Source organism: Phalacrocorax carbo, chromosome 6 (genome assembly GCF_963921805.1).
Source record: "Phalacrocorax carbo chromosome 6, bPhaCar2.1, whole genome shotgun sequence".
Classification (NCBI taxonomy): domain Eukaryota; kingdom Metazoa; phylum Chordata; class Aves; order Suliformes; family Phalacrocoracidae; genus Phalacrocorax; species Phalacrocorax carbo.
Genome location: NC_087518.1, coordinates 51,039,845 through 51,066,094, shown reverse-complemented (window position 1 = coordinate 51,066,094; position 26,250 = coordinate 51,039,845). Strand labels below are relative to the sequence as shown.

Below are 26,250 nucleotides of genomic sequence, written 5' to 3'. Positions count from 1 at the left end.
CGTAACCAGCCGCAGGGTGGAGGAGGAAATGCGCAGAGAGTGTATGATGATTTAATGTGTCCTTCTCGTGTGCCTTTCAGCTGAGGAGCTTCCTCCCTCCTTCGCCAACCCACACTCGGCTGGGCTCCGGCTCGGTGATCACACCCACACAGACAAGGGGAGCGGGAGGAGAGATTTAACTGGGGCCAAACTGGGGGAACAGGAACCTGGAGACCCATGTCCCAGACCTGCATCTTCCTTGGCGAAGTCTTTGTGGAAATAAATGGTTCCCAGACCTTGCCAGACCAGGAACAGGGTCTCCCACTAGCTTTTGGAAAGGTTATGGTGTTTGGTGGGGGAGGTGGGGGCTCATGAGCGCTCACTGCCACCAACAAGTAAATCTGCACCTGATATTTGTAGGGAATAACCTACCTGACAGGAAGAGCTCCGTGTGAGGGTCATGCGGATGAGTCGATGTGGTTCACCAGCTCTTACCACCCAGACAGACGTGTTTACCCAGGCAGGTCACAGCTCATGGGCCATTCCTAAACTCAGTGCCATTCCTTCTGGGAGCTGCGAGCGCCCGCCTGAGCCACACTGCCAGGTTTGCTCCCTGGTTAGCTAGTGGTGCTGTTGAATGGGCTCCCTCCTGCCCGGCCACAAGCGGTCATTGGCTGGCACCTTCCTGCAGGCAGTCCTGTCATTTGGACTCTGAACAAACAGCAGTTTCCCCATATACAGTTCATAACACACCCAACGCCAGGCTTAAAAGCTGGTGTTCCAGCTCTTCCACTGCCTCCCTGCACGGGGTTTACTTTAGCTGCACACCAGCTTTTCAACCTGGGTGGAAGGGATACCAACACAGGGAGATCTGTCACCTGCAGAGCACCGGACAGTGCTGTGTAAGTCAGAAATGCACGAGACAGGTGTAATCTGCTTTAAATGAAACCTGGAGTGTTGAAGGTATGATTTGAGCAGCCAAACAGATTGTCCATTTGTTGCCCTCCTGTTTGCAGGTCCTTGGGAGAAAAGCCTTCCGTGCCACACCTTGTCATCAGTACAGTGCTTCAGACCATTCCTATTTCTATTTCCTAGAGTATGAATTAAACTCTGAGAATTAGCAGTCCAGCAGGGGCTGCTCCCATCTGCAGGAAAATTCCCGTCCCCTCTCCGTGATGTGAAGCATCAGCCTGTGCCTTCACGCCCGATGCACCCAGCCCTTTGCCCTCCTTGGGGTAGATCCTGTCCCTAAGGCACCCCGGCTAAGCTCAGGCAGGATTAGGTCCATGACCCCCAGTTCTGGAGTTGCTTGTGGTTTAAATTTATTAGTTTAATGCAGGTTTTTTTTCTCCTCTGAATTAGTTGCATCAGAAGAAGGTTTTTTGTGTCATCTTATCTTATGGAAATTACCCATAATTTTGTAGTGGCTGTTTTATATATATATATATATATGTATGTATATGCTGGGTTTTACAGCCCATTTTTATCACCTTTTTATTATCTCGGGTCAAAAGCTTTACTGGGTTGCATTCAGGGAATTATGCAAACTAAGAGAAAATACCATAGCAAAACTATAGATTTTCTCATTAAACTCTGCTTGGACATGTAGTTATTGTAGTAAAACTCTAGTAACTATTACAGGCCCTAATATAAAATTATAGTTTGACACCTCAGCGTGATTGGCCTTGCACTGCAGTTAAATTAACCCTTTCCACCCCTTGCCTGCTCAGATTAAAGGCTTTTGGAAGTGGGCAAGCTAGGCTTAACAGGCAAACTGGGCTTAATAGGCAAGCCGGGTGGCTGCACAAGGGCTTTGCCTGGGACTCTGCTGCTGCACCCACAACCCCTCCGTGGTGTGCAGCTTCAGAGCAGCTTCATCCAAGTTGTCAAAAAACTTCACTGCAGCAAGCATTTAGCGAGGCAGTGATGCTCAGGCAAGGGAGGATCCCACCGTTCCAGGTGGATAAGGTCCAGCAAGGAAGTAGGACTTTGCTGGAGTTTGCAGCCTCCCCCATCATCCCAGAAATTGCTTTGTTCCCACCGCCCAAAGGCTGTGCAATTCTCCCTGCTCCATGTGCAGTGGATTTAAGGAGCGATAAGCATATTCAGCGGCTTAATTATCTCAGACCAGATTTTCTTCTCAATTACACTCAAGTAAATCTAAAGCGATTCCATTCAAGTGGATGGTGTTAGTCCACCCTTGTAAAAAATAAAATCAGATAAAATATCATCTATGCATTTTAGCAAATCTCCACACCTCTGCCAGTAGCACTGCACCGATCGTGGGAGTTTTTTGGGACCATTTGGCACAGTGAAGGGGAGCTGTGTTTAAAACAACTTGGATGGTCCAGCGGGGATGGGGACTCTTTCTCTCTGATTGTCTGATTAACATTTTAAAGCCATGTTGATAATAACGTGGGGTAGCGTGACAGTTCAGCAACTTCATTCGAGGGAAACACTTAATCATATTTATTATGTAAACATAGCTTGCCATGCCCCCATTAAATTATTAATAGTACCATTAACATATTTACATATAAATCTTATAGCAATTGATGGAAATGGCTTCAAGAACCTTGCGTTAGCTCCCTTTTTGTAATGGATTCTCTCTTGCAAATACCCATTTATTAAAGAGACAAAATATTAATTTTTTGTTAAATGTTCATGTCAAAAATGTCACCTTTGCAGTTTTGCAAATTGCCATTTATGCAAAACCTACTGACTTGGTATTTTCCTGTCTTAAAAAATGGTCTGTTTAAAAATATTGCTTCAATAGGAGCAATTAAGGAGAATAAGAGTAAAGATATTTCAGTGATCTGGTTTTTTGCATTTTCATTAATAATCAACTGGATAAGCTGAACAACACAAATGCTGGAGGGGTTGTTCCATCACTTCATCTCTAGAGGTACCCTAAAATGGCCCCAGTCCTGCTGCCTGGGCGTTAACCTCTGATCAAACCATACACAGTTGCTATGTATTTGCAAAAACTATTTGCTATTACTGGGACCTGAGTTAATTTACTTTGGGCTGGAGTCATGCCCAGGTATCCCAGTTAGAGCTGATCACTCTAATGGGATGCCATCCCCCAGTTACGCATGGGGGACACTGGGCCAGACTCCCAGGGAGATGCTGCTGTCCTGGGCAGTTCCCAGGACGGAGACGGGAGGATGAGGCAGAAGGGATGCAGTTTGCACGCACAGTGGTTGGAGGTGCCAGGCACCAAGGGCCCAGAGACTCCCCTCTTTTTTCTGTATTTCCTATGGCAAGGGGCAAGGTCTCCTTTCAAAACAGGAGTGGGAAATTGAGGGAAATGTGTGGCATAGTGGAAGCATGGGGGGAAGGGATTAAGGAGGGCAGGGAGTACAAAGGCAGGGTTTACTGGACAGGATAAAGAGAAGAGGATAGAGGGTAGGTTAGTCCTTCTCCTCCTGTTTCTCCTCCAAATTCTGCATCTTTCCTAACCAGCCCAGCCCTGACTAATAATCCTAATTAGGCTGAATACTGTAATTCCTTAATGCCTTCCAGGTAGCGATATCCCAGGGTGATTCATTCTCAGGACTGCCAATTTTCACAAGTTTATCATAAGACTCTCAGGATTATTTTTTTTCTCCTTAAGTTTCAGCCCCTGCAATCAAGTAGTGATATAAGAATCTTGGATTTCCTTTAAATAAATAGCAAAGGCATGCTTTGAGCCCTGCATCTAGTGCAGAAAGCTTGCATATGTGCTGTGAGCAGGGTCCTTAAAGTGTAGGGACCAGAAGGCAGAGAAGATGATCACAGGGTTGTGGAGTTGTAGGATAATTTAGGTTGAAAGGGACCTTGGGAGGTCATCGTACACTTAATTTCTGGTGCATCTCATACTGAAATGGCAGTTTTCATTAGCATTTTTCGTAATAAAATTAATAAAACATAGCTCATAGTTTTGTGTGAACTATATATACTATACATCTCCATATTGTGAAGTATAATTCTTCCCCAAGAGCCCGGCTGCCCCTTTCCCCTCCGGCGCACCCAGCTGCGATGGCAGATGTCCCAGGCCAGCGGCTCTGAGCTGAGCAGAGGGGAGGAAAACGAGGGTGTTGGGAAGGAGCCATAACTGCCTGAACTGGGACCTGCTGGGGACCCAGCACAGGGGTCCCGTCCCAGCTCCGCTCAGGATGCACAACCTCAGCAAGTCATGTCTCCTTTCCACACGTCCCTTCTTCCCACCCGAATATGGGGGTGAATAAGGAAGGCACTTTCCTTTCTGGAGAAGTATTTAAGAATTAGACCTTGTTATAATAATGCAGAAGCTGGGGAAAGACAGGGGAGGCATTACATAGCATTTTTTTTTCCCTTTCTCAATTAAATGAATATTCTCCTAACCCATCGTGCCCAGCCCTCCTGTGTGCTGTTACAATTGTCTCTAAAAACTCCGTCTGATTTTTCAAGCAATTTCTCATGAAACAGGCACTTTCAGAAAAATCATAAGAAAGCAATCGTTTCAAATTGGTCATTTGGGGCTCAAATTACTAATCTAATACATTTTTTATTGAGGCTTCCTGAAAGGTTCCATAAAACACAGTCTGTGAAGCTGCCCAAACTTGCCAGCCTCCCAGTTTGACAAATCGAACCCAACAATCCACTTTGCAGCTCAGGTTTAGGGCTCACGAAGCTGCCACCGAAATAGCAGCGTTTATATTTCTCCATCAATAGTGCCTATCTGGTCAGATTTTTAAATTCCCTGGGGTGTTTTGTTGATATTTTTTTATTTTTTTTTTGCCTGTGCTGGATTTTTGTGCCCATGTCCAAGCTGCAACATTGATATTGGGGATATCTGGGGGGTTTGACCTGGAATCTGCTGCTGAGCATCAGCTCTAGCACTGCAGGGAGGAGCGAGCAGGAGGACAAAAGTTGGGTCAGGCAAGGAGAGGACTGGGAGCCAGAGACTGAGTTTTTCATTATTTATATTATTTTTAAAATTTATATTCTTTTAGTATTTTGTTGTATTATTTATAATGTTATTTATGTTTTTCTTCAGGCTGTGCTTAGACAGGGCCCCTATAGCGGCACAGCACTGAGCACAGTCCCTGTCCCATGGAGCTTGAGGGCTGAATAGAGAAGGGAGCCAAAATATGGGAAAAACAAATTTTTTCTAGAAACAAGGGCTCGAAGCATGGGGAAATGAGTGAGATCAAACAGGCAGTCTCTGGTCCCAAGTCCCTGTGTCATGTCATGGCCACAAGACCATACTCCCCTCTTTGCAGCAGTTTGTTGGGAAATAGGGATAGTGCTGACCTGCTTCACAGTGGCCACTCATGGTTATGAAGCATCAGCCTCCCCACACACAAGACACTAATCAAATACATATTTATTATTGTTCTGGCAGATGCTGAGGGCCGGCTGAGTGCTGCCCTGAGGTAGGACCAAAAAAAAAAGCGCCTCTCTGATCAGGTTTAATAAAATCCAAATAAAACTCTGTGGGCTGACAGCCAGTTCCCTCCCGATGCTGGAGAGGCAGCACCCAGTGAGGAAAATCAAGTGGTGTGAGGCAAATACCAGCTCAGCCTGCCAAAAGCCCAACCAAAATTGCTTTTCCCCTATAATGTCTGGTGGCAATTTTTCTTCTGCAAGATCTGCCGGTTGGGACCAAGGCAGAATTGTGCTTTTGGAGAGGATTTTCTAGCAGTGTCTGCTTCTTGGTCAGGCTGGCACAAGAACACAGAGGAGCGAGAAGAAGGCGGGCAGCCCGAGACAGACACAGAAAGCTGCTGGGCATTGGGCAGAGATGGGGGTGGAGAGCCTGGGAAGAGAGGTGGTACCTCTGCCTGCAGCTCAGCGCTCTCGACACGGCTTGTGGAGCAGGGACGGGGCTGGCACGGTGCCAACGCTCTTGGCTCGGTCCTGGTGTCTCGGTTTGAATTTCACCCTCTGAGAGGAGCCGTTCGAGCCAGTCCGACGTGCGACAGGCGCCATGCGGGCAGGGAGAGGGGGCTTCCCTGCAAACCCTGCTGTGCCCAATCTGAGCCTCGCCTTGCGGCCCCCAGTGTCCCCTGGCTGTGCGGCTCCCTCGGCGCTGAGACAGCCGGCTGTGTGCTGACACGCTCCCCTCTAATGCCTCCGAGGGGGCCTGTTACTATTTATTGGGTTAGTGTATAGTTTTCTGCTGCCGTTACAGTTTTACAACGGGGTAATGCACAACGTGTAGTCCAAAAGTAGAGCTGGAGTTGCTTTCAAGCCAAATGCGACCGTTTTGCATATCAGTTGGGGCTGCATTGCAGGGGGGATCTGTTCTCAGCTGACTCTGCCCGTGGTGGTTACCCACAGGTGATAGGGATGAGCTGGTATCCCCTCCAGCCCCACCAGTGGTCTGCAGCTCCCCAAGGAGTTTAACACCAGGGTCCTGTCCTCACACAGGCAAGGAGGGTTGTGCAGCTTCCTACACATCCATGGCCCTGCAGACTGGAGTTTCTTTTTGTGCTGTTTTTTTTTTTTTTAATAAATCCATTTATTGCAATTAATAAGCAATGTGACGTTTCAGAGAAAAACTGTCTTCCCATATCAAAGAAAACCTTTAAGCTAAACTCCAAGCTGAAGCAGTTTCAAAGGGGGTAACTTATAAATCAAGCAAAAATGAACGTAAAGCAAGAGCCACCCTTTAGTCTTGGCTGCAGCCACACCGTCAGCAGCTCCTGCCTGTGTTGCTCAGGCTGGGGGCGACGGTGCCAGTTCATCCCAGCTCTGCCAGCACCGTGGCCGGCATGGCTGCTCCCATTGCAGGAGATGCAGGTATTTTTATTCCATATGGGAAAACCTTCGTGCAGGCATGTGTTCCCAGCTGTGCGTTTCCTTTTGCCCTGCTCACTCTTTTTTTAGGCACTTGTGGGCAGCAAGATGCCCACGTGTTTCCACCAGAGGGGTTGCATGACCCATGGTGATGGATTTCCCAAGCTCAGCCCTGCCTTTTCCCTGTGCATCTGCACATTAGACTGCACAGAGCAGGTCCATCCCCCAAAAGCTGCATGCACCAGACTGCTCTGCCTCTGTCTCCACCGGGTAGGAAAGCCACCAGCACCAGTCCCTTGCAGAGGGATGGAGAGGTGTCAGGCCACCGTCTCAGCGTGAGGTCCCTGCACAGGGATACATGGGGCCCATGGCAGATCAGGAGCATCACTCCTCGCTCTGCTGAGCTGCAGGTGTGGCTCTGCCAACCCCCGATCCTCCCCACCACCCTTTGATCTCCCTCCAGCCACTCGATGGCTTCGCAGGGTGCATGTGCTCCGTCTCCTCTTTGCTCTCATGATTCACGCCTCCCCCCTGCCGGGGCCATTCCCTGCTCTGCTCTGTGCCATGGCCGCCTGCCACGGCGCAGCCTCCCTGGGACAATGTCTGATAAGCTGTTTGCTTTAGCCAGAGGGAAGAGCCAGCCACGGGGCGGGAGCAGCGGGCGGCCGTGACGGCACGTCTCCCGGCCTGCCGCTCGACAGACTTGGATGCCGAGAGGCACGGAGGTGCCAAGTGCTGATCTGGCTTTCGTGCCGTTGAAGTCCATGAAGTTTCTTTGGATTTACACCCATGGAAGCGGTATGGGAACTTGGCCCAAGGTCTCGGTGCTGTCATAAAGCTGAAGGAGCCTTCAGACCCACCGCCAGGCCTTTAATTGGGGTGGGGGATGCAATGGAGGAGAGGAGGGGTGAGGCTCAGTGCAAAGGGAAGGCAGCCCTCGTCTTCTTGGCCTCCTGGGAAAAAAGTGATGGCTACATAGACTGTGGCTGTTGTGAGAGGGAACAGTGAGGGTCTGGGCAAGTCAGGACCCAGGAAGTGGGAGAAACCAGGACTTTCAATCCCTTCCCCACACTCTTCTGCATCCCCACTGCCTGGCAAAGGCGCATTTCCTTGTGCATCAGCCGAGTCACCCCAGGGCACAGGGACAAGGGCGCCCGTCCCCAGAAGCTGTTCCCATGCAGGTCAGGACTGTGTGTGAAACACCAGATCCCGGCAGCAGATTAAGAGGCTGAAGCATCAGGATGTGTCCCCGCCTCGTGCTGAGCATCCCTCTCCGGGGAAGGGAGGCTCTCAGGGCAGATTTCACCTTGCGCGAAGGGGTCAGCAAAAGACTCGCGCACCACTTAAATCCCACTTAAGCACTCTGCACTGGGGTGAAATTAACTCCCTCTGCAGAATAAGCCATCAGGAAAAAGTGATCTAAAAATCTACGCTGGGCCACAGCCGAGCCACACTTCTATTAGCAAGTAAAAAAATATTTCCCGTCCTTAGAGTTAAATGAGCCAATAGTTCAATCACAGAGCGAAAAGCGGCAATAGAGACAGGGATGCTGAGTGCCTCAGGTATTGGCAATCTATGCAAGGAATCACAATAAGCAGGACTTGCCTGTTTTCTCTGTGTTTAGCAGCAGTGTTATTCAACAACCTATTTGCAAATGCCGTCTTCCAAAGTCCTTTTTTCCCCCCTCGTTAAAGTTGCAGCGATAATAGGGCGATTACAGTGCAATAAGCTAAACACAATCCATTAGTGGCATCACGGCCGTTTTTACATCTTAAAAAAAAAATCAAAGCTGTTCAAGTTTTCTTATTATGCACATTAAAGGCAGGCAGCAGGGTCTGATCAAAGACAACACTACCCCTGCGCTCCCCCCTCCTGCCTCCTGTCCCTGCACCTTGTCCCCCCTCTATTCATTAGTGGTCACAGCTGTGCAGTCGGCCAATTACTTGGGAATAATAAGTACATTTTGCAGTAAATTAAATATTAATTAGTCCTTGGCAGGTTGTTTTGGGTTTTTTTCTTATTTCCCTCCCTCCACCTGAAAATGGCGGAAGGGATGTGACACTGTCACCGCCTGTGCTGGCATGTGGGTGACAGCAGGGGATGCTCCCCTCCGGCCCCGTGCTTGGTCTCCTCCGTGGTGGCTTGTGGAGAGTTCTTTCCTGCTCTTCCTAGGGGTTTGCTGCTGCTGCTGAGCCAGGATTTGTAAACCCATTCCCGGCTTTGTCCTTACCACCTTCTCCCAACGCGGGCACATCCCATCTCTGCCTGGGTTCCCCTCCTGTGTGCTCTGCTTGAGCACTTAGCTCTCTGGGGCAAGGCATCATCCCTGATTACCTGTGATGTGCCTGTGAGAGTGGTCTGCAGGCAGCAAATAAATCCATGTGGAGTTTGCCGGGCCATGGGAATGGTCTGCTCCACGGGGCATGAGGGCAACCTGGCCAGTGCAACCGTCTCCCTAGCAGTGCTGGGAGAAATGCTGCCTGGTCCCCTGGGCGTGACTGCGAGGCCTCATCCTGCCCTGCTCCTGCAGGACCCCAACCCAAACAGTGCGTGTTGCGCCGGGGGATGAGGAGGAGAAGTGGGCATGGGCAGAAGGGGCTGGCTGAAGAGCAACTGTACAATCCAACATCAACCCTGGCCAAAGCAAGTTGCCCCTTTTCTGGTTCGGCGGCAGACTCCAGGCAAGGTGACCCTTTGATCCCGTGGTCAGGGACTCTGGCAACAGAGTGACCTGGTCTGGCTTCGCCTGTTCCTATGGAAGTCATACGACCTTAAACAAGTCCAGGCCCTGGGGAAAAGCCCTGCAGACTGTGGTCAAGTAAAGCCCAGACCAGAACCCAAGCATGGATCTGCTGGGAAGAGTGGTTCCCTAAACTGAGCCAGGTGGGCTAGTTTTGATGTTGTCAACATATCAGCGTATATTAAGGTTTAAAGAATGAATACAGTGGAAAGGAAAAGTGAATGGAAAGAGCAGCGAAGCTCTGCACAGGAGGGATGAGAGCCTGACATGAACAGAAGAGCTGTCCTTGCTCTGGCACTCCCCAGGAGCACTGCAGAGGCTGGCACAGGATCCCCTGGGAGCCCTCAGCAGTCAGGACAGGAGAGGAGGATGCTCTAGTCGCTCACCCATTCCCTGCAGCCGCTCTCTCTGGCACCTGGGCTGTGCCTCCCTGAAGTACAACATCACCCTCACTCCCTACAACCAGGCAGGAGCCTGGAAATAAGGAGACGGGGATCTCAGCATCCCACCCACCAACCATCCTTCCTCCTCCCTGGCACCGATGTCAGTGTGAGCAGAGGAGAGAGCTTTATGTGCTCTCTGTTCTTTCTAATGCCTTACCAAGAGTTCCTGGGACAGGAATGAGCAGCGTTAGCAAAGCCAGAGTAATCTTTGCCTGTCAGCAGACCCCAAGGTAAAAGGCTCCACTTGTCCAGCTCTTGGATTTACACTTTACTAACAACTCTGTGGGCTGCCTTGTGATGCACCGTGCACCACTTCGCCCCTTGGTGCTCTTGAGTGCAATTAAGTTGTTTTGGTTTTTTTAAATGTAGTTTGGCAATATGCAGGTTAGGTTTGTATTTTATTTACAGCTTTCACTTGGGGACCAATAAAACCCCAGCTGGCTAATGTGAGATCTAAAACTTGCATCTCAGTCTTTGCCTTGGATATCTTTTCTATGGTAAACTATTTATTTGCGTTTCATCTTGTACAAGCTCCTCTTTCCATGCTGAGAAGCTGAGAGCTCCAGGGGCTCTTTGAAGACTATTTGCTATAGGATAGCAACTGGAATTCTCTTTAAACATCCGCGCCTGCTTTGTCCTACAACTGGCCTCTTGGTGTCAACACGCAGTTTTGTGCGAGTTTCCTGTGCAAAGCTAACATTTGCACGCTCCCCCTGGCAATTGTGCTTCCAGATCCCTCTTGTTCAAGCATATCCCACCGTTTATTCTTGCAAGCATGAGCAGCAGTTACTCCACATGCCAAATTAAAAGCCACATCAAGGCCTCTCTAAAAAGGAAGATTTAACTGGGTTATGAATTACCACTGTGCTGCTTGGGTAGGAGGACCATGCTGTGTGACCTACACAGCTGGTCAAAACGGTCCATGTTTAGATCTCAAGTACGTGGTCCCCCTACCTCTGTGTCCTCAGGTTCTCAGCACACAGTTAAAATGCCACAAACTCTTCTTGGAAAGGGTTATTTGACAGCAGGGTGAGGCGCAGGCATGCAAAATCCCAGCGCATTTCAATGTCGTGCAGTCAGACATCTCCACCTATAAGCATCCCCCGGACGCTGACCCTGGCGTGCCGGCAGAGCACGTGTGAAGGGTGAGGTGGCATCAGGCTAGAGACACAAATCACGTTAAAAATGCCAAATAGCTGCGTTTACATGCATTCACAACCCGAGGGTCGTGCTCTTGCCATAAAAAGGAAGATGAACCCTGGCGAGATGGGAGCGATGTTCCCAAGGATGCCTCTGGGAGGGAAAGATCAAGAACTGATGCTCGTAATGGCCTCAGCTGCTAAAACAGTCAAAATAATAGTGAGGTGGGGAGGATGCTGGAGGGGCTAGATGCAGCTGGGGGAGCCGTGTGATGGGTGCCCGTTGTGTGCCAGCGTGTCTGCCCAGTGACGCTCCGATGTGCCCGTTCTCCCTGCGATGCTGCAGGCCTTCAGTGTGTGTATCCCAACATCCAGTCCCCTTTTAAATGCCAGTGGAGGTTTCTGTTATGTGGATGGAAATGGCTGGGGCAGGCTCAAGGAAGGCACAGAAGGGAAAATATTTTCTTTCTCTCTGGTGTTATTTTTTCACTCCCTCTGTTTTCCTTTCTGCCCTTCCTTTGCCATCTCATGGCTCTCTAAATTCATGGGAGCTCTACCTCAAGGTGAAATGAAGGCTCCAGGCTGCGTTTGGTGGTGCTGGGGGGGGGCCAGATGAGGGTCAGGGAGGGTTAAGCAGGGAGGGGGCAGTGCAACAAGGCGGCCTGATCTAGTGATTAAACAAAGGGATTCAGCCAACATGTGTAAAATTAAGTGATCAAGAGTTGATTACAGAGTGCATTGATTGTGTACTGATGGATTAAACAGAGTCGTGCTCGGGATGCGATTTTCTGAGCTGGGCACGGAGAGTGCAGGCAATCGACATGTTGGCCAGAAGGACCCGCTTCTCCCAAGCCCTGGCTTTTATACATTCTCTGGATAAATCTGCAGAGAGGCCCGTGGAATTATAATCGATTATCCATTTCTCAAAGTCACTTAAGGGCCCTGAGCTACAAGCTAAAGTGCCGGTGCTGTGAAGAGGCATTGGGTATGCGCCGGCATGTGCAGGTGCTGGCGCGAGGGGAAAATGTGGCAATGACCCTGCGTGCTGCAAGCTGATGAATCTATTTTCTTGTAGGAAATAGTTTTGACAGTTCAATATCTGTGTTTTCGATATGTGCCCCACACACCCCCTAGGGAGGAGAGAAGAGGAGCCAGAAAGTGGGGGGAGGGAGTAGGTGGGAGGCAGGGAAAGGCTCTACCCCACCACCACTTCAAATTATAGATGGATCAGTATATCACCAACTTAACAGGCTGCCCTCCAAGTCAAGGGCACGGAGATGTGTGGCTGCCTGCAAGTGTCTGCTGTGGGGACAGGATGGGGCTGGAGCCCCTCTCAGGGCGCCTTGTAGGGGACCCACAGAAAGCCCCCGGCCTGCTGGCAGTGGGGTGGTCTTCAGGCTCGTTTCCCTGCCAATGGTGAAGGCAAAGACCCATTTCCAGGCTGATCATGTCACTTGGGATGGGGCCAGATTCTTCGCCCAGGACCCAGAGGAGCAGGAGGATGGGGCGTGCGAGAGCTGAGCAGCTGCGGTCTGGTGCTGGACCACCCTGCAGGTTTTGCAGGGAGCTGGGATATGCAGTGGTGGGATAAGGCTGGGACGGAGAAGCCCCTCCAGCGCTCCCCCAGCCCCTGTTCAGGGCTGTCACTCCCGCTCATGGCTGCATCCTGGTGTCTGGTATGAATGAAGCAATCAGGGCAAGGCGCAGGCCCCAGAAATGTCTGGGACATCGCACCCCAGCTCTCTTATGGGCTTCCTGCCAGACACAGGGATGTTCCTGTGAAACTCCCACCTCCTCTAGTTCCCACTGCCATTATTTTTTGGCAGCTAAAGAATGTATTTTGCTCCAGGTCTTTCCATCCCAAGAACTGATGCAGAGCATGGATAATCAAGGCATGCGTTGATGATGCAGCTACATAGCACTTGGTCCAGTCATGGCTGCACACACAGTGCAGGCAGCAAGGGTCTCCTGCCTGATTATCTGCCTGCTGGGGAGTGTGCTGGGTCCCAGTGCCTTGTTTCACAAGCCCTGCTGTGGAAGGACTGGCTGTGGGCCACAGAATTTGCAGAACTGCATGCATGGTCCCCGGGTCCCACTGGCTCCGGGTGGCTTGTCCACAGCCTGGCCAGTCTTGGCTGCATGGTGTGACAAGATCCACGGGATGGAGGGCAGCTCAAGGATGTGGAGGAAGGAGGTGCATCACGCTCCAGGAAGTCCCCAAGCTGGAGGGACAGAGCTGTAGGGTGCCCCCAGGAGCATTTCTGCCATGCCATGTTCGTTGAAGCCAAGGTCCCCACTGATGCTGGGGAGACCCAGCTGCTCCCCAGGATTTGGAGATGAGGCAGTGGGTTGGAGAAAGCTCCGGTTTCACTGCAGGGCAGAGGATGGGTGGCAGCAGGAAGGTCCGGCTCTGTGGTCCTGAGCTTGCCCAGACTCATATCAGCTCCCATCAGAGAAGCTGGAGCGGAGAAGGGATCATCTGTCTCTGTCCCTGGTCCCTGCTGTCTTGCTTTGTCCATCTCCTCCACAGCGCGGGTCATGGCCGGGCACTGATGTGCTTCTTCAGGGGAAGCTGACACGGGCAGCCTGCCCAGCCAGGAGCCACGAGGGAGGAGGGCAGGGATGGAGGCAGTGCAGCCCCTTGGCTTGCTCTCCGTGTTGCTCTGTTTTTCTCTTGTGAAGCCTGGGGAGGCGTTTCTGCTCCACTCAGCAGAGCCGCGTTTAGCCCAGGAGCAGTGCTGTGGGGACACGGGGCCACAGCCTGTCCCAGCTCTTCTCTTCCCCTCTCCCTTTCCAGGTCCCTGTCACACTCTCCCTTTCCAGCTCTCCCGGCGGCCCACGTCCCTCTCATCGAGGATTCATTGTCTTGTCAGCCTCTAGTTAGCCAGCATGCGTGTGAATCATAAATTACCCCGCCCGGGCCTCTGCTATGCTTCAGCACAGACAAAAAAATTGCACTCCATCACCGTGTCTCCCGGCTTTTAGTGGTATTGATCAATGCTGCTCCCTTCCCGCCGCCCCCCCCTTTTCATTTTAACCGAGCCGGTTAAGTGCAGTATCTTATTTTGTGCTGGGACAAATGAAAAGAATATTAGCAAGGGCTGAAATATATCTCTTTTTTATCTCTCTGCTACTTTTTTATTGAATCTTTCTGAGTAGGTGGCTTTCCGCAGGATGACAGCCTCATGACAGGCTCCTCATTAGAGCCGAGACAGTAATTGTGATGCATTTCCCTGCGCGGCCTTTTCACTTCTCCCCCCCCCTCGCCTTTCCTCCTCTCTCCTTTTCCCCTGATTTGTAAAGTGATTGGATGTACAGACTCACTCAGTTTCTTAAATTATTGCCCAGCTCAATCCATCTTCCTCTGCCCCATGCCGGGCAGCCGTGATCTCCGCAGATGGAGAGCTGGGGCCAGGATCGCAAGTGGTGGGGTTGGATGCACAGAGGGGCTCCTTGCCTTTCCCCGCTGCTGGGCTGCCAGCTCCCATGAGAAATGTGGTGCCAGACCCAACGGGACATGTAACAGCCTTTGAGGAGCCCAGGGTGCTGCTTGAACACGCATTTTTACTGAGCAATCCATGGGATCACCTGGGACTGGATCCCCAGCTGGCATTTGGCAGCAGCACTGTGCCAGTTTACACCAGTCCTCTCCAGTATCCAGCTTGCCTGGAGACAGAGCTACAAAGGCAACTCTTTTCTTTGGAAGGAAATCAATAATTTAGCAAGCTTTCCTGCCTTGGATCCCTCCGTAGTTTTTGGCCTCAGGAGAAGCAGGTATATTTGCTAAGCTGCTTGGCAGCTCGCGCACCCTAACAGGGAGCGGTGTTGGGGATCAGGCCCTTGGCGGGGATGCAGGGGGCTGAGTTCAGCTCTTTGCTGTGCCCCAGTTTGCTCATGAGGTTGTAGAGGTCCCTTGGTCTGTTTGTGCTTCTCTTGTCCCAGCTGTATAAAACCAGCTGTCAGCCACCCCTGCGCTCCACTCTGTTGGCTTCAAGGCAGGAGTGACCCCGTGCCCGTGCTGGGTCCAGCACAATCTGAGTCCCGTTTCTGCTGGTGCCCTGCAGCATCTTTGCACTGTGAGGCAGGAGTGGAGAAGTGACTCCTCAAAAGCCTTTTCTTACACGAAAAATCACTTTTCCAGACCCCTGCTCCCTTCCTGCTTGCAGACCTCCAAACGCATGTGCTCCAGGGAAGGGTGGGTCTGTGCAATGCGGAGTGATTCCTCAGTGATCTGAATGCCCTTGCTGCACTGTGGGGTGTTTGCAGAGTTAAGTCGTGCTGTGGATGTGGTTACAGCCAGGTGCTGAACCAAGCCACAGCATGCAAACCTGGAGCCACCTCACTGCCCATTGCCATCCTGGTGCTTGGCTCCCCACAACTCTGTGCAGAGCAAATGCAGAAGGGGACGGATCCAGGGCACCCAGTCCCAGGCAGCAAGATGAGGTGTGCATCCGGCATGGCCAAGGTCTGCATCTCACACAGCCAGGCAAGAGCCCAAGGGAGGGAAGGAGCGGGACATACCCTGACATCGAGTAACACCCCTGTGCAGGTTTTTGGTGGCTGCTTACCTTTTGGGCCCAGTCAAAACCAGTCAGATCCAAGGTGATGCCCAACAAGACGCAGCCCCATAGGCACGGCACTGGGACCACACCAGTAAATAATAGGGAAATGGGAGAGTGATGAACAACATTATTCAGACTCCCTCACTGTATTACCAAACACTTTTTGCCTCTGCTGTTATTCCAGGGTGCTCTGCACTGACACATGAACCATCTCTGCCTTCCTCACCCCGCCATTGTCATCCTCCCCCACCTGCAGCGCAGCCCCTTGGCTGCCACTTACTGTCAGGGCTCTGCGAACCTCATCGGCTGCAGCGCAGGCTCTCCGGGAGAAGAGCAAGCGTTTGGCTATTTCCAAGCTAATATGGGGCTTTCTTTGAATTATTGTTTTTTGAGCTGGAAGGAAAGGAGGCTTGTCACACAAGATATCTGCTATCAGTACACAAATAACAGCAAGCCCATCATCGAATGGAAAATAATCGCCGCGGAAACCGAGTTGCGGGGGAGCTGGGAGGGATTATTACAGGCGCTGGCAGTGGCGATGCTGTCAAGGAGCCTGTGTCAGCACTTCCATTACCACCCACCTGGTTTCAGCGCAGCCCCCGAAGCGGCGCACAGGGCCGTGGGGCCCCAGCATGGGGTCATTTCTATTCAGAAGAGTTTCAGATCAACTAGCTTTGATTGGGTTTAGATGACGGAGTGTTTAAGAGGGAGAGAGAGGAGATGGGAGGGCGAGATGGAGGGAGGCATCTCAGAGGAGGGGGAGTTTGATACTCAGACAAGTGGAAGACAGTTTGAGATAGGAGAAATCAGGAGTTGGGAGTGAAGAGCTGGTCCTCCCAGGGGCAAGTTTCAGATGGCCGCGAGGAAGGACAGTGTGGGGAGAAGATGCCCTGAAACCCGGGCAGATGCCCTGGGGTCTACCCAGTGAAGGGCTCTTAGGAAAGAACGAGCACATCCCCTGTGGGGAACATTCCCTCATCAGTGCTCCGTACGCACTGCCACTGCCTGTGCCACCCGTGGTGGCAGTCCCTGGGGAGGCACCTGGCTGTACAGTAAGCCATCAGCAGAGCTCAGCAATTGAATGATAAACAATTTATTCCATTAATTTGGCAATTGCTGAGCTTGTGGGCAGAGCGAGCCCTCACGCCTTGTAAACTTTGCTCATTCAGAGTGACTTGGGAGCATCATTTACTCTGTGCTGCGTAGTGACAAGGGACTGTACACATCATGTGCTGTCGTGGCTGTTGGTGGGCTGGGTCCATTTTCCCACTTAAAGACTCCCCAAAACATCATCTCCCATTGTGCTTTTGAAGAATAGCTCTCCCTTTGAAGTGACCCAGTCCTGGCCTGCAAACACCTCGCAGTGCTGTCGGCCGGCCATCCCTGGCACAGACACAGCGTGAGAGCAGGGGTGGCCTCATGCCTTCACATTCAGTGCCTATTTGGTGCCATGTGTGCATCCCCAGCACCTGAGCCCAGCCCCAGCCAGTAGCCTCAGTCCCATCAGCAGTTACTTCATGGTGAATCAGACCTGACTCAGGAATTTTGTTGGATCCGTATCAGTGTGATTGAGGGCAGGATCTGACTCTCGATCCCCAGCAGGACCAGTAGGGTTCGGTTTGGTCCCTGCCTGGGCTGGGATCCATTTGCAGATGCCGTCCGACAGAGCCCGTGGACAAATTCCTGCACACAGGGGTGCGTCTGTGCATCGAGCCCTCTGCTTTCAGAGCAGGAAATATTTAGTTTCAACACTTGGAGTTAAACATTTCCGCGGAGCCCAGGAGACCGTACAAACAGCGGGAGCACCAAGGCTCTGCCTTTTCATCTCTCTGGCACTGGCGAGCAGGGGGTCAGCAGCGGGGAAAGCACGGCAGAGCCGAGGAGGGTAAACACTGGAGCTGAGCCTACTGAGTAAGAAGAGAGCGAAGGGGAGAGAGAGGGGCAAAGAAAACAAAAACACAGCTGCCAAAAAACAAAAGCCTGAAAAGAGCCATTCAGGGTCTCCCAGGAGCGGGTTTGGCACAGGGCAGGGAGGGAGAGCAAGGAGCACTCGTTACTGGGGCAGGCACAGGTCCAGCCTGCTCGGGATTTGTAACCTTCGTTTTGCCCTGGGCAAATCAATGCCCTTTGCTGCCTTGAGCAGGGTAAGCATCTACAGCCCAGCGCTGTCCAGCTGCACAACCAGTGCAGCATCCTTTGCTTTTTCATGAGTACCAGGAAGCCTCTGCTGCAGAAAGGAGAGATGGGATATATGCATCTCCCTCCACCTTTGTATTCAGAAATGAAACCTGAGGACTCGCGATGCCCGTCTCCCTTCCCACAACCCAACATCCCACGCCACAGAGCTGGGTACTGCTGCCTGGCATGAGACACTACGGCGTGGTTGTGTGCTGGGCTCCAGGGCATGCTGCGGATGCAGCCGCTGCTGATTTAGGGAGACGCATCCTCTGGCAGCCTCAGTGGTTCTGTGGGCATGCAGCGGGTTTCGCAGACCTGGGGAAGTTGCGTAGGTGTCCTGCTGGCACGGGAGGTGATCCCTCCCTTCTGCCTGTCACTTGCACTTAGCCCTGCTCCTGCAAAAGCACGGTTGCCAGCCCCTTGGGCCAGGAGCTGGGGTTTCTTCTGTCTCCCACTTCGCAAGCTGTACATCAGGGACTTGGCTGCATGTCCAGGTCCCTGTTGTCCTGCCCCTCTGGAAGCCCTTGTTTCAGTGCGAGCACCAGCCTCCCACGCTCACTGGAGCAAGGGGATCTTCCCCCACTGTCACAGGGATGTGGAGTGGCAGCTGTCACATCCTTCCTTGGCATGAATTTGTTGCCGTATCATTGGTGTAGCTGGTGGGTAAGGCCATTGCTGCTCATTTGTCCTGCTGGCATGGGTTGGGGCCAGTTGCCCCAGCTGTTGAAATCCAAAGTAACCCCTGCTTAGGAACATGCACCCCATGGAAAAGCCCTGAAGAACAAGCAGGGAGCAAGGACCTGGGCATGCAGGAGGTTAAAAAAGCCACCAGCCTGGTGCAACAGAGCTGGTCCCCAGGATGGACCTCAGCTGCACCTCCTGGTCCAAGGCTGCCCATCCCAGCACTCAGGTCCAGCACTCTACACCAAGGTGATGATGAGAGCAGCAAACAAGGGGATGATCCTGAGCAAACAAACACCTCCGGGCTCCCCGGAGAGCAGAAACCTGGGGATGCTCAACCTCCAGTTCAGCCCACGGTGCTGCCGAGAGCATCCCTGCCCCACCAGCCCAAGTTGTGGTTGGCAGGCAGAGGGTGAGGGGGCTCATGGGCCCCATGGTGGTGGCTTGGGCTGGAAGCGGGGATGCAGTGCAGTAGGGCAGAGGGCAGCCTGTTTACCCATCCATCTGCACACCCCACAGCGGGGATCCAGCAGGATTTCCCGTCCACTCAAAGGCTGCCTGTTTATTTTGAGAGGGAGACTCAGACAGCTCCATTGTTTAGCTGCAAAGTTGGGGTTATAAATAGCAGGTGGTCGGGGACACTCCTGGGCTATTTTGGTCCCCCACTAGACAAAAGTGGAAAAGTTCCAAGAGGAAGGTGGAATTACTGAAATGCCGACCTTTCCCGCAAGGGTCAGCGGGAGCTGGTTGTTTGGGTTTGGGTTGGGTTCTGGGCATTATTTAAACACAAGGGAAGGAGGAGAGAGGAAGATATTCCCAGCTGCATGGGCTGCATGCTGTGTCCTCCCCAGCAGAAGGGCGGTGGGGATGAGGAGCCAAGGTGCCTGGGGTCTGCCAAGGCCCTGCCTGGGAGCCATCTGGAGCGGCTCAGGTCTGGAGGAGAGACTGGCTTGGTTTTCCTCCTAGGTCTGTAAATGGGAGAGCTCCCAGTGGCTAGAGAAGCTGGGGAGGTAGGGGATGCCCCATAGCACTGGTCTGCTCCAACTTGCCCTTCGTGCCTCAGTTTCCCCCACCTCCTGTAGGGAGGCTGAAGAAAAGGCCAGGCAATGTCCCAGTGACAGCCCTGCTCCCCCCAGGCATGTACACTATGTCCTGCTGGAAGGCAAGGATGAGCCAAGGTGACTCTCAAACTTATTTCAGACCCTTCCTCTCGTTAAACGCCTGTGCCAGGCGGTTATACAGTGAGCAGCAAGGACCCAGTAAAGCCGCTCACACCAATACTTTATACTTTCAGAAGGTCTATTCCTTTAATGGGGATTCATTTAACTGGGCTCCGCCATAGTTAGGAGCCATAAAATGGCACCTTTTGGCTCCTGATTGGAAGGCCACAGTGCACACAGCCCCCTCGTATCCAGCGCCGGCTGCTTTATTGTGCATTACTGCCTCTCACTCGGATTTAACCAATTTGATCCATGTCTAATACATAAATAAATAATCCAGCAGGAGGGTTCACGTTAGATGACAACAGGCGGCTATAAAGCATGTTTCTCCCCGCTGGAGCCATCTGAGCCGGGCTCCGCACGCCCTCTCATGAGCAGAGCTGCTAATACAGCTGGGAGAGGGGGGCCTGGAGACCCGCAGGCTTCTCTGTTTTATTGAAACGTCATTGTTTGCTTTAGAGTTTTATTTTATGTTAAATAGACGCTGTATATTCCTTACAGAGGGGGCAATAAAGTTTCTGAGCTGGAGGAAGTTGGCTTAGGGGCAGGGAGCAAACCAGGGAGATGTGGCTGGGCAGGGAAGTGGCGGGGAGGATTTGGGGTGAGGAGGTTGTGAGGCAGGCCCAGAGCTCAGTCCAGCTCAGGATTGGGGTCTGCAGGCACCCCCAGATCTCACCCAGGGATGATGCAGCACCAGAGGACTCAGGGTGAGGGCAGCTGTGGGGACTGGAGCTGCTGGTGGCGTGAGGAGGGTGAAGTGCCCCAGCCCAGCCCAGGGAAAGGGTGAGCAATCCCCAGCGACTGCAGGGGCGGCCGTGCTGATCATCGTCCAGATGCTCCCTGCCATCTGCAGCCCAGCGCCGCGTGGTCTCCTCTGCCTCCAACCGTTGTGTGCCCATGGAGAACCGCTCTGCCCTTCGGAGCGGTCTTCCTGACCCACCCGACTTCAGGAGTGGCAAGGAGAATGAAGATGGCTCTTCTTAATTCACTGTTATTAGTCAATAGGAACAGTAGGTAGTGCAGTGTCAGCCATCTGCTGCCCCCAGGCACACTGTACCGCAAACTGGGGAAGCCAGGGTTGCACAGGGTCACTCCCGAAATGTGGTTGTCGCTACGCTCCCTGTAAAACTGGAGGGCCCACGGCCAGGGCTGGGATGCCTTCATGCCAGTTGCTGTCCCACTGCAGAACAGAGCCAGTCCCTGCCCCAGGGAGCATGGGACAGGGATAGAAATGGGGCTATGCCAGAAGAAAATCCCCTGGTTTCAGAACTCAGCTAGGATGGGGACCAGGGCAGAGAGCAGGTGATGCTGATGGCAGCTGATCAGAGCTAAAGCTTTCTCCCCTCTTTTCCTCCCTGCAGGCAAAAAGAAAGCGACTTTGTTTGACAGCCAGGCTCCGATCTGCCCTATCTGCCAGGTCCTCCTTCGCCCTGGGGAGTTGCAGGAGCACATGGAGCAGGAGCTGGAGAAGCTCACCCAGCTGAACATCAGGTAAGCAGCTCCCTGGGGTCCACCAGCATCCCTGGTTAGCCAGCCTGGTCACCCACAGATGGCAGAGGAGATGGTGGTACCCACAGCCACCAGAAATGGGAGATTTAGTGCTAGCCAGTGGGGCAGAAACATTCCCCTGGAATTCAGCACAATGGTAAAGCCAGGAAGATTTACCTCCCAGAGGGCATAGAGACCCCTTTCCCCAAGGATGTGTGTTTGGGTGAGCAGCTCTCACGTTGTGCACATCCCATGATGAGGCAGGCCTGGAGCAACAGTGCACGCTGCCCCTCAGCTGCCTTCAACTCCCTTCTGCTTTCCCCAGTACAGCAAAGTCCCCTATTTTAAAAAAATAGCAATAATAATTGCATTTTAACTGCTAGCAGTTATTTAGGAAATGGCTGCAGCCAAGGGTTGGCAGATCCCTGCCCCTGCCTTAATAAAACTCAGCAGCCTTGGAAAAGAGCATGTTTATTTCAATTATTAATTAATTCGCCGGTCATTAAAAGGTGAGCAAAGGAATCAAACTGCCGACTAGAAGAAAAGTTACATCACCAGGTGGTAGGAGAGGAGGGAGAGCATGTGTTTCAGTGTGTGTGCGCGCCAGGGGAAGGGGGTGCACATGGCTGTGCATAGTGCCAAGGATGCAGAATCCATCCCTGCCCGGCTTGGATCTTTGCAACTAAGTGATAGCCATTGCAGATGAAGAGAGAGGGAGTGAGCTTTAACTAGAGAAAGAGACATCCCCAAGTGGGTCTGGACCGAGTTCTCGCAAATTTGGCACCCACAGCCTCAGGCTGAGACCTGCATCCCCCATGCATTGCACAGGAAGATGGAGAAGGGCGGGGGGGGCAGGGAACAGGCAGCCCATTTATCCCCCGCGACACCCAGTCCCCTTGCGAGTGTAATTTATGGTGTAATTTGGGCTGCATCCAACTTAATAAAGGGCCACTGCAAATTAGTGAACAGGTTTAAATGAACAGAAGCAATTAGTGCTCGGAGGAGCCCATCAAAGAAGTTGGGCCAATATCAGAGTGAAACTGAAACCGCAAGCCAGGAGCGGAGGCTGGCTGGCGCGAGGCAGTGATGGGAAGGTGGCGTTTAATGGGAAAGGAAAGGAAACCCTAAATCATAAAGCATGACAAGGGCCATTGTGGGCCAGCTGACAAATGAAAAAGAATGGCATTATTCCTTTAAATAACAGCAGCAGTTAGAGAGGAGACAGCTCTCCCTGGCTTGCCCTCGCTTCCCTAGCCTGCTCCGCTCGGCCACGCAGGCAGCGAAGAAGAATCAGAGGTCTTTATTAATTATTAAATAACGACTCCCTCCGTAGCGTGATAGATAACGTTCAATCTAGTCGATGGATTCAGGTGACGGAGGCTAATCTGTAACACAGCAGCTCTGCGCGGGGCCGCTCTCTCCCAGTCCGGAGGGGAGCAATGCAGGGGCCAGCTGGCCGCAGCGGGCAGGGCGGGCAGCAATAGCAGGCAGCAATAGCGGGCAGCAATAGCGGGACATGGGACATGAGCAGGTCAAGCTCCTGTGTGCTGCCCGCCTCCGGCAGGGCAGCTCGGTCTAGCGGGTGGCCCCATCTCCCATTCCCCCACCTTTCCCGCCTGGAGAAGCCGGGAGCAAGAACACATCAACAAGAGGAGAGAGAAACTAATAATGATCTCAAATAACCCAATAAACATAAAAATAAAATGTAGGCCTATAAACGTGACGGGCACCGGCAGCCCTGGCTGCTCCCTGCCAATACCGACTCGTTACCGAAATGGCTGAGCAGCTGTTACTTATCAGTCTGATGGGGAGAAGCAAACCAGGGGGCTGCTTTCCAAGGGCCTTTTTTTTTTTTTAATTTAAAGAGGATGCAGCCAATCATGACTTGTGCCATTAAGTTTTAATAAACCCTAATGATTTGCAACAAAATCATAAATTTCCAGTGCTTGGGTTTAGGAAGGCAGATCCCGTCCTGCCCGCTGAGCCTGCAGCACCAGAGACTTGGCGGGTGATGCATCATCTCCTGCCATGGCACCAGGGCTCCCTGTGTGCCGGGATCTCCCCCAAAACAGTGTGGCTGCAGGGCTGCACGGAGGGGTGAGCCAGCTGAGGTGCTGCTGTAGGGCCAGATCAAGAGGTGGCGAGAGGCTGGTGGAGAAGCAAGGTGGAGGGGCTGCCCCATGCTGTTGCCTCTGCCGGGTGCTGAGCGCTCACATGGGCTTTCAGGCATCACCGGAGCTGGGAGCTCAGCATCACTTGGAGGAGGGCAGAGGAAGGGAAGGAGGAAAAGGGATTCCTCCTGGTGATCACAGGAGCTTCTCGGGGCTGAGATGCAAGGGAGCTGTAGGAGCCACCTGGGTGATGCTACCCATGGACCCAGCTCACCAGGAGACTGGGGTTGCATCCCACCCAGACCAATGTACCCCTTGCTCAGCTGGCAGGGATGGGGTTTGCTGTCCCCTAGGGACAGCAACAGCCCTTCTTCCCCACAGGCAGAGCTGGTGTGACCATCCTGGCCTCAGGGCAGGGACATCTCAAGGTCTACCCAGCTGGAGCATCACGCGGTGAGGCAGGAGAAGCCATGCTGAGCCACAGGGCAGCACCCACCCATGCCAAGGGGCTGTGCATGGCCAGAGGATGGACACCAGCTGTTGGACCAGTGATCACTCAGGAGGATCCAACCCTGGTGCAGGGTCAAGGTTTCCCTTGAAAAAGCAGGCTTGAGTGGGAATGAAGGACCTGAGTTTCTAGCTCTGCCGCCTTCTTGGTGTGTCCAGTCTCCCAAAGCACATGGAGAGACCTGTTTGTGCTCGCCCCACGGCTCTCCACCCCGCGTGGGTCTGGCCGAGCCCTGTGCACAGCTCTGCGCAGTGAGGCAAGGCTCTCTGAATGCAAATTTCATTTCTGAGCCACTGGCGCTGTTTCAAGAGCCGGCAGCCTCCGAGCCCTTCTCGGTGTTACATATGTAACAGCCTCATTGAACTTGACATGTCAAATTCAGGCCATTTGTGCAAAATCTCCCTTTAATAATACCGTTTCATTTCGCTCAAATGAGACTTGAATGCATGTAAAATGGAAAAGGATATTTAAGCGCTAACATTAGGCAGATGTCTTGCCAGAGGCCGATTGAATATATGAGATTTTGAAGTGCTTAACACGTTTTCGGTGCTCCCTCTTAGAATATGTCACCTGGCTTTCTTTTTTCTCCCCCTCCTTTCTCTTTTTCCCCCCCTTCTTTAAGTGAAGGGTATAAATTGAAAGAAAACAAAACTACAAGCCTTGGTTTTATGGCGTTTAACTCTTGCCAGGCAAGACTGTTAGTATTCCTCTTCCAAAGAGAAATTACCTAGTAGCTCACCTTCAGAGAGAAGAAGCACAAAGCAGCAGAGAGTGGGAGGCGGGCGAGTGGCGGCCCCATGGTGCTGTGCAGAAAGGATGCTCTCCTTGCTCTGCATGCACAGCTCGGAGAGCAAAAGGTGCAGATCCCCAGCTGAGCAGCTAAGTGCCACCAGGGTAAAAATAAGAAATAATAACAGTGACCTTCTTGTGTATGCCAATGCCCTGTGCCCCAGCCAGGCTGGTCAGTGCAGAATACATGAATATTCCTGGCCTGTGTGCAGGAAGCTTATCTGTGCACTAGGTGCAGGTCTCCTATCCTCACTCCATTTATATTCACCTGTTTTCCACCTCATCTGTATTAAAGGCTTGCAATAAAGCACACTGAAATGCAAGACTCTTTCTGGAGCTGTCAGTGGCCCCAGCTCCGAGCTTCAGCTGGTGCTTCGGCTGCAGATGTATTTCCCCAGCCCAGGGCCACCCGGGGAGAGCAGGCAGGCACGGCGCTCGAGAGCAGCGCCCTTGGGTGTCCCTCAGGACAGGCACACACACATAGCCCCGTGTGTGTACGAGTGTGTTGCTGTGTATGTCACTGCAGGTAAATACTGTGAGCGGAGTTTACTCTGGTTTGAGTTTGGGGTGGGAGAGAAGATGAATTTGAGGACAGAAGAGGAGTAAAGCAGGCAGTAGGAGCTGTGGAGCCCACCTCAGCTGACGGTCCCCAATGGGTCTATGGTGCTTTCTAGACTCTGTGGAAGAGGCATTTACTGACCATTTAAAAAAACTTAGGAAGTCACATTACAAGATTTACAGTTGCTGAGTGAGGCACCTGAAGGTTGGGAATGTGCCTTTGGATGCAGTGGTTTTAATACATGATGCTCTGCTCTTGAATGCGCAGTGCTCTTTTTAAAAAAATTATTTAGCAGGGGCCATTTTTTTTTCTCTGTGTGACAGCTAGCAGATTCTTCCCTGCATTACCAGCAGCAAACCTTTGCTTCAGAGCTGCAATTTCACCTTCCCAAAAGGATGAGGTGTATCATTATAACTGGGGAATGGTCCAGAAGGTGGAGCAGTGAGTTGGACCATGCCGGCTCTGTTCCTGCTTTTGCAGCTGAAGGATGGTGCAAGCTCAGACAGGACTATATCAGCTCTTTGCCCTTACTTAAAGGGCTTTCTAAGCTTAGCAGATGTAGCCAGCAGTATCCTCATGCTATGGCTGTAATATTACCTGTGCCTGTGCTATGGCATCCCGGGCTGCTCAGCGGGTGCCTCCAGGGATGGATGGCTTGAGTGGGCAGATGGGGGATGACGATGCTCTCACAGTGTCCCATGGCTGTGCAAACTCTCCCCTTCTTCACTTTTCTTCCTTTCTCCTCCACATTGAATGTTTAATCTGAGCATATTTGTATTTTGAAGCCATGCCCAACTGTTGGCTGTTCCCAGCCTGGCTGGACTAGCAGCTCTCATTGCTCCTTGCCACTGCACCAGGAGCATGGGGAGACATCCCTGTGCACCCAGCATCTCAGGAGGTACTGATTCCCCCTAATGACCTTTCTGGTGTGTCTGGGAATAATTTCTCTTCTGATTCTCTGATTACGAAGCTTTTCCCGGAACACAGAGGGCACCGGGGTCTCTCACCTTGGTGTAAATGGAAAGTGCTGCAGGCTGTTTTCTGGTGACCTCAAAGATACTGCCACAAAGAGGGAACCAAATCCTGTC

General features: G+C 52.2%; 1 protein-coding gene across 3 annotated transcripts in view; it reads left to right on the top strand.

Moving 5' to 3' along the window:
- The window catches only part of RNF220 (ring finger protein 220), a 225,565-nt gene that overhangs the window by 115,961 nt on the left and 83,354 nt on the right, over positions 1-26,250 (top strand). For all 3 annotated transcript variants that reach the window (XM_064455249.1, XM_064455251.1, XM_064455250.1), the window contains one exon: positions 21,069-21,198. In XM_064455249.1, the coding sequence (XP_064311319.1) occupies positions 21,069-21,198 (130 nt within the window). The remainder of the gene's footprint in view (positions 1-21,068; positions 21,199-26,250) is intronic.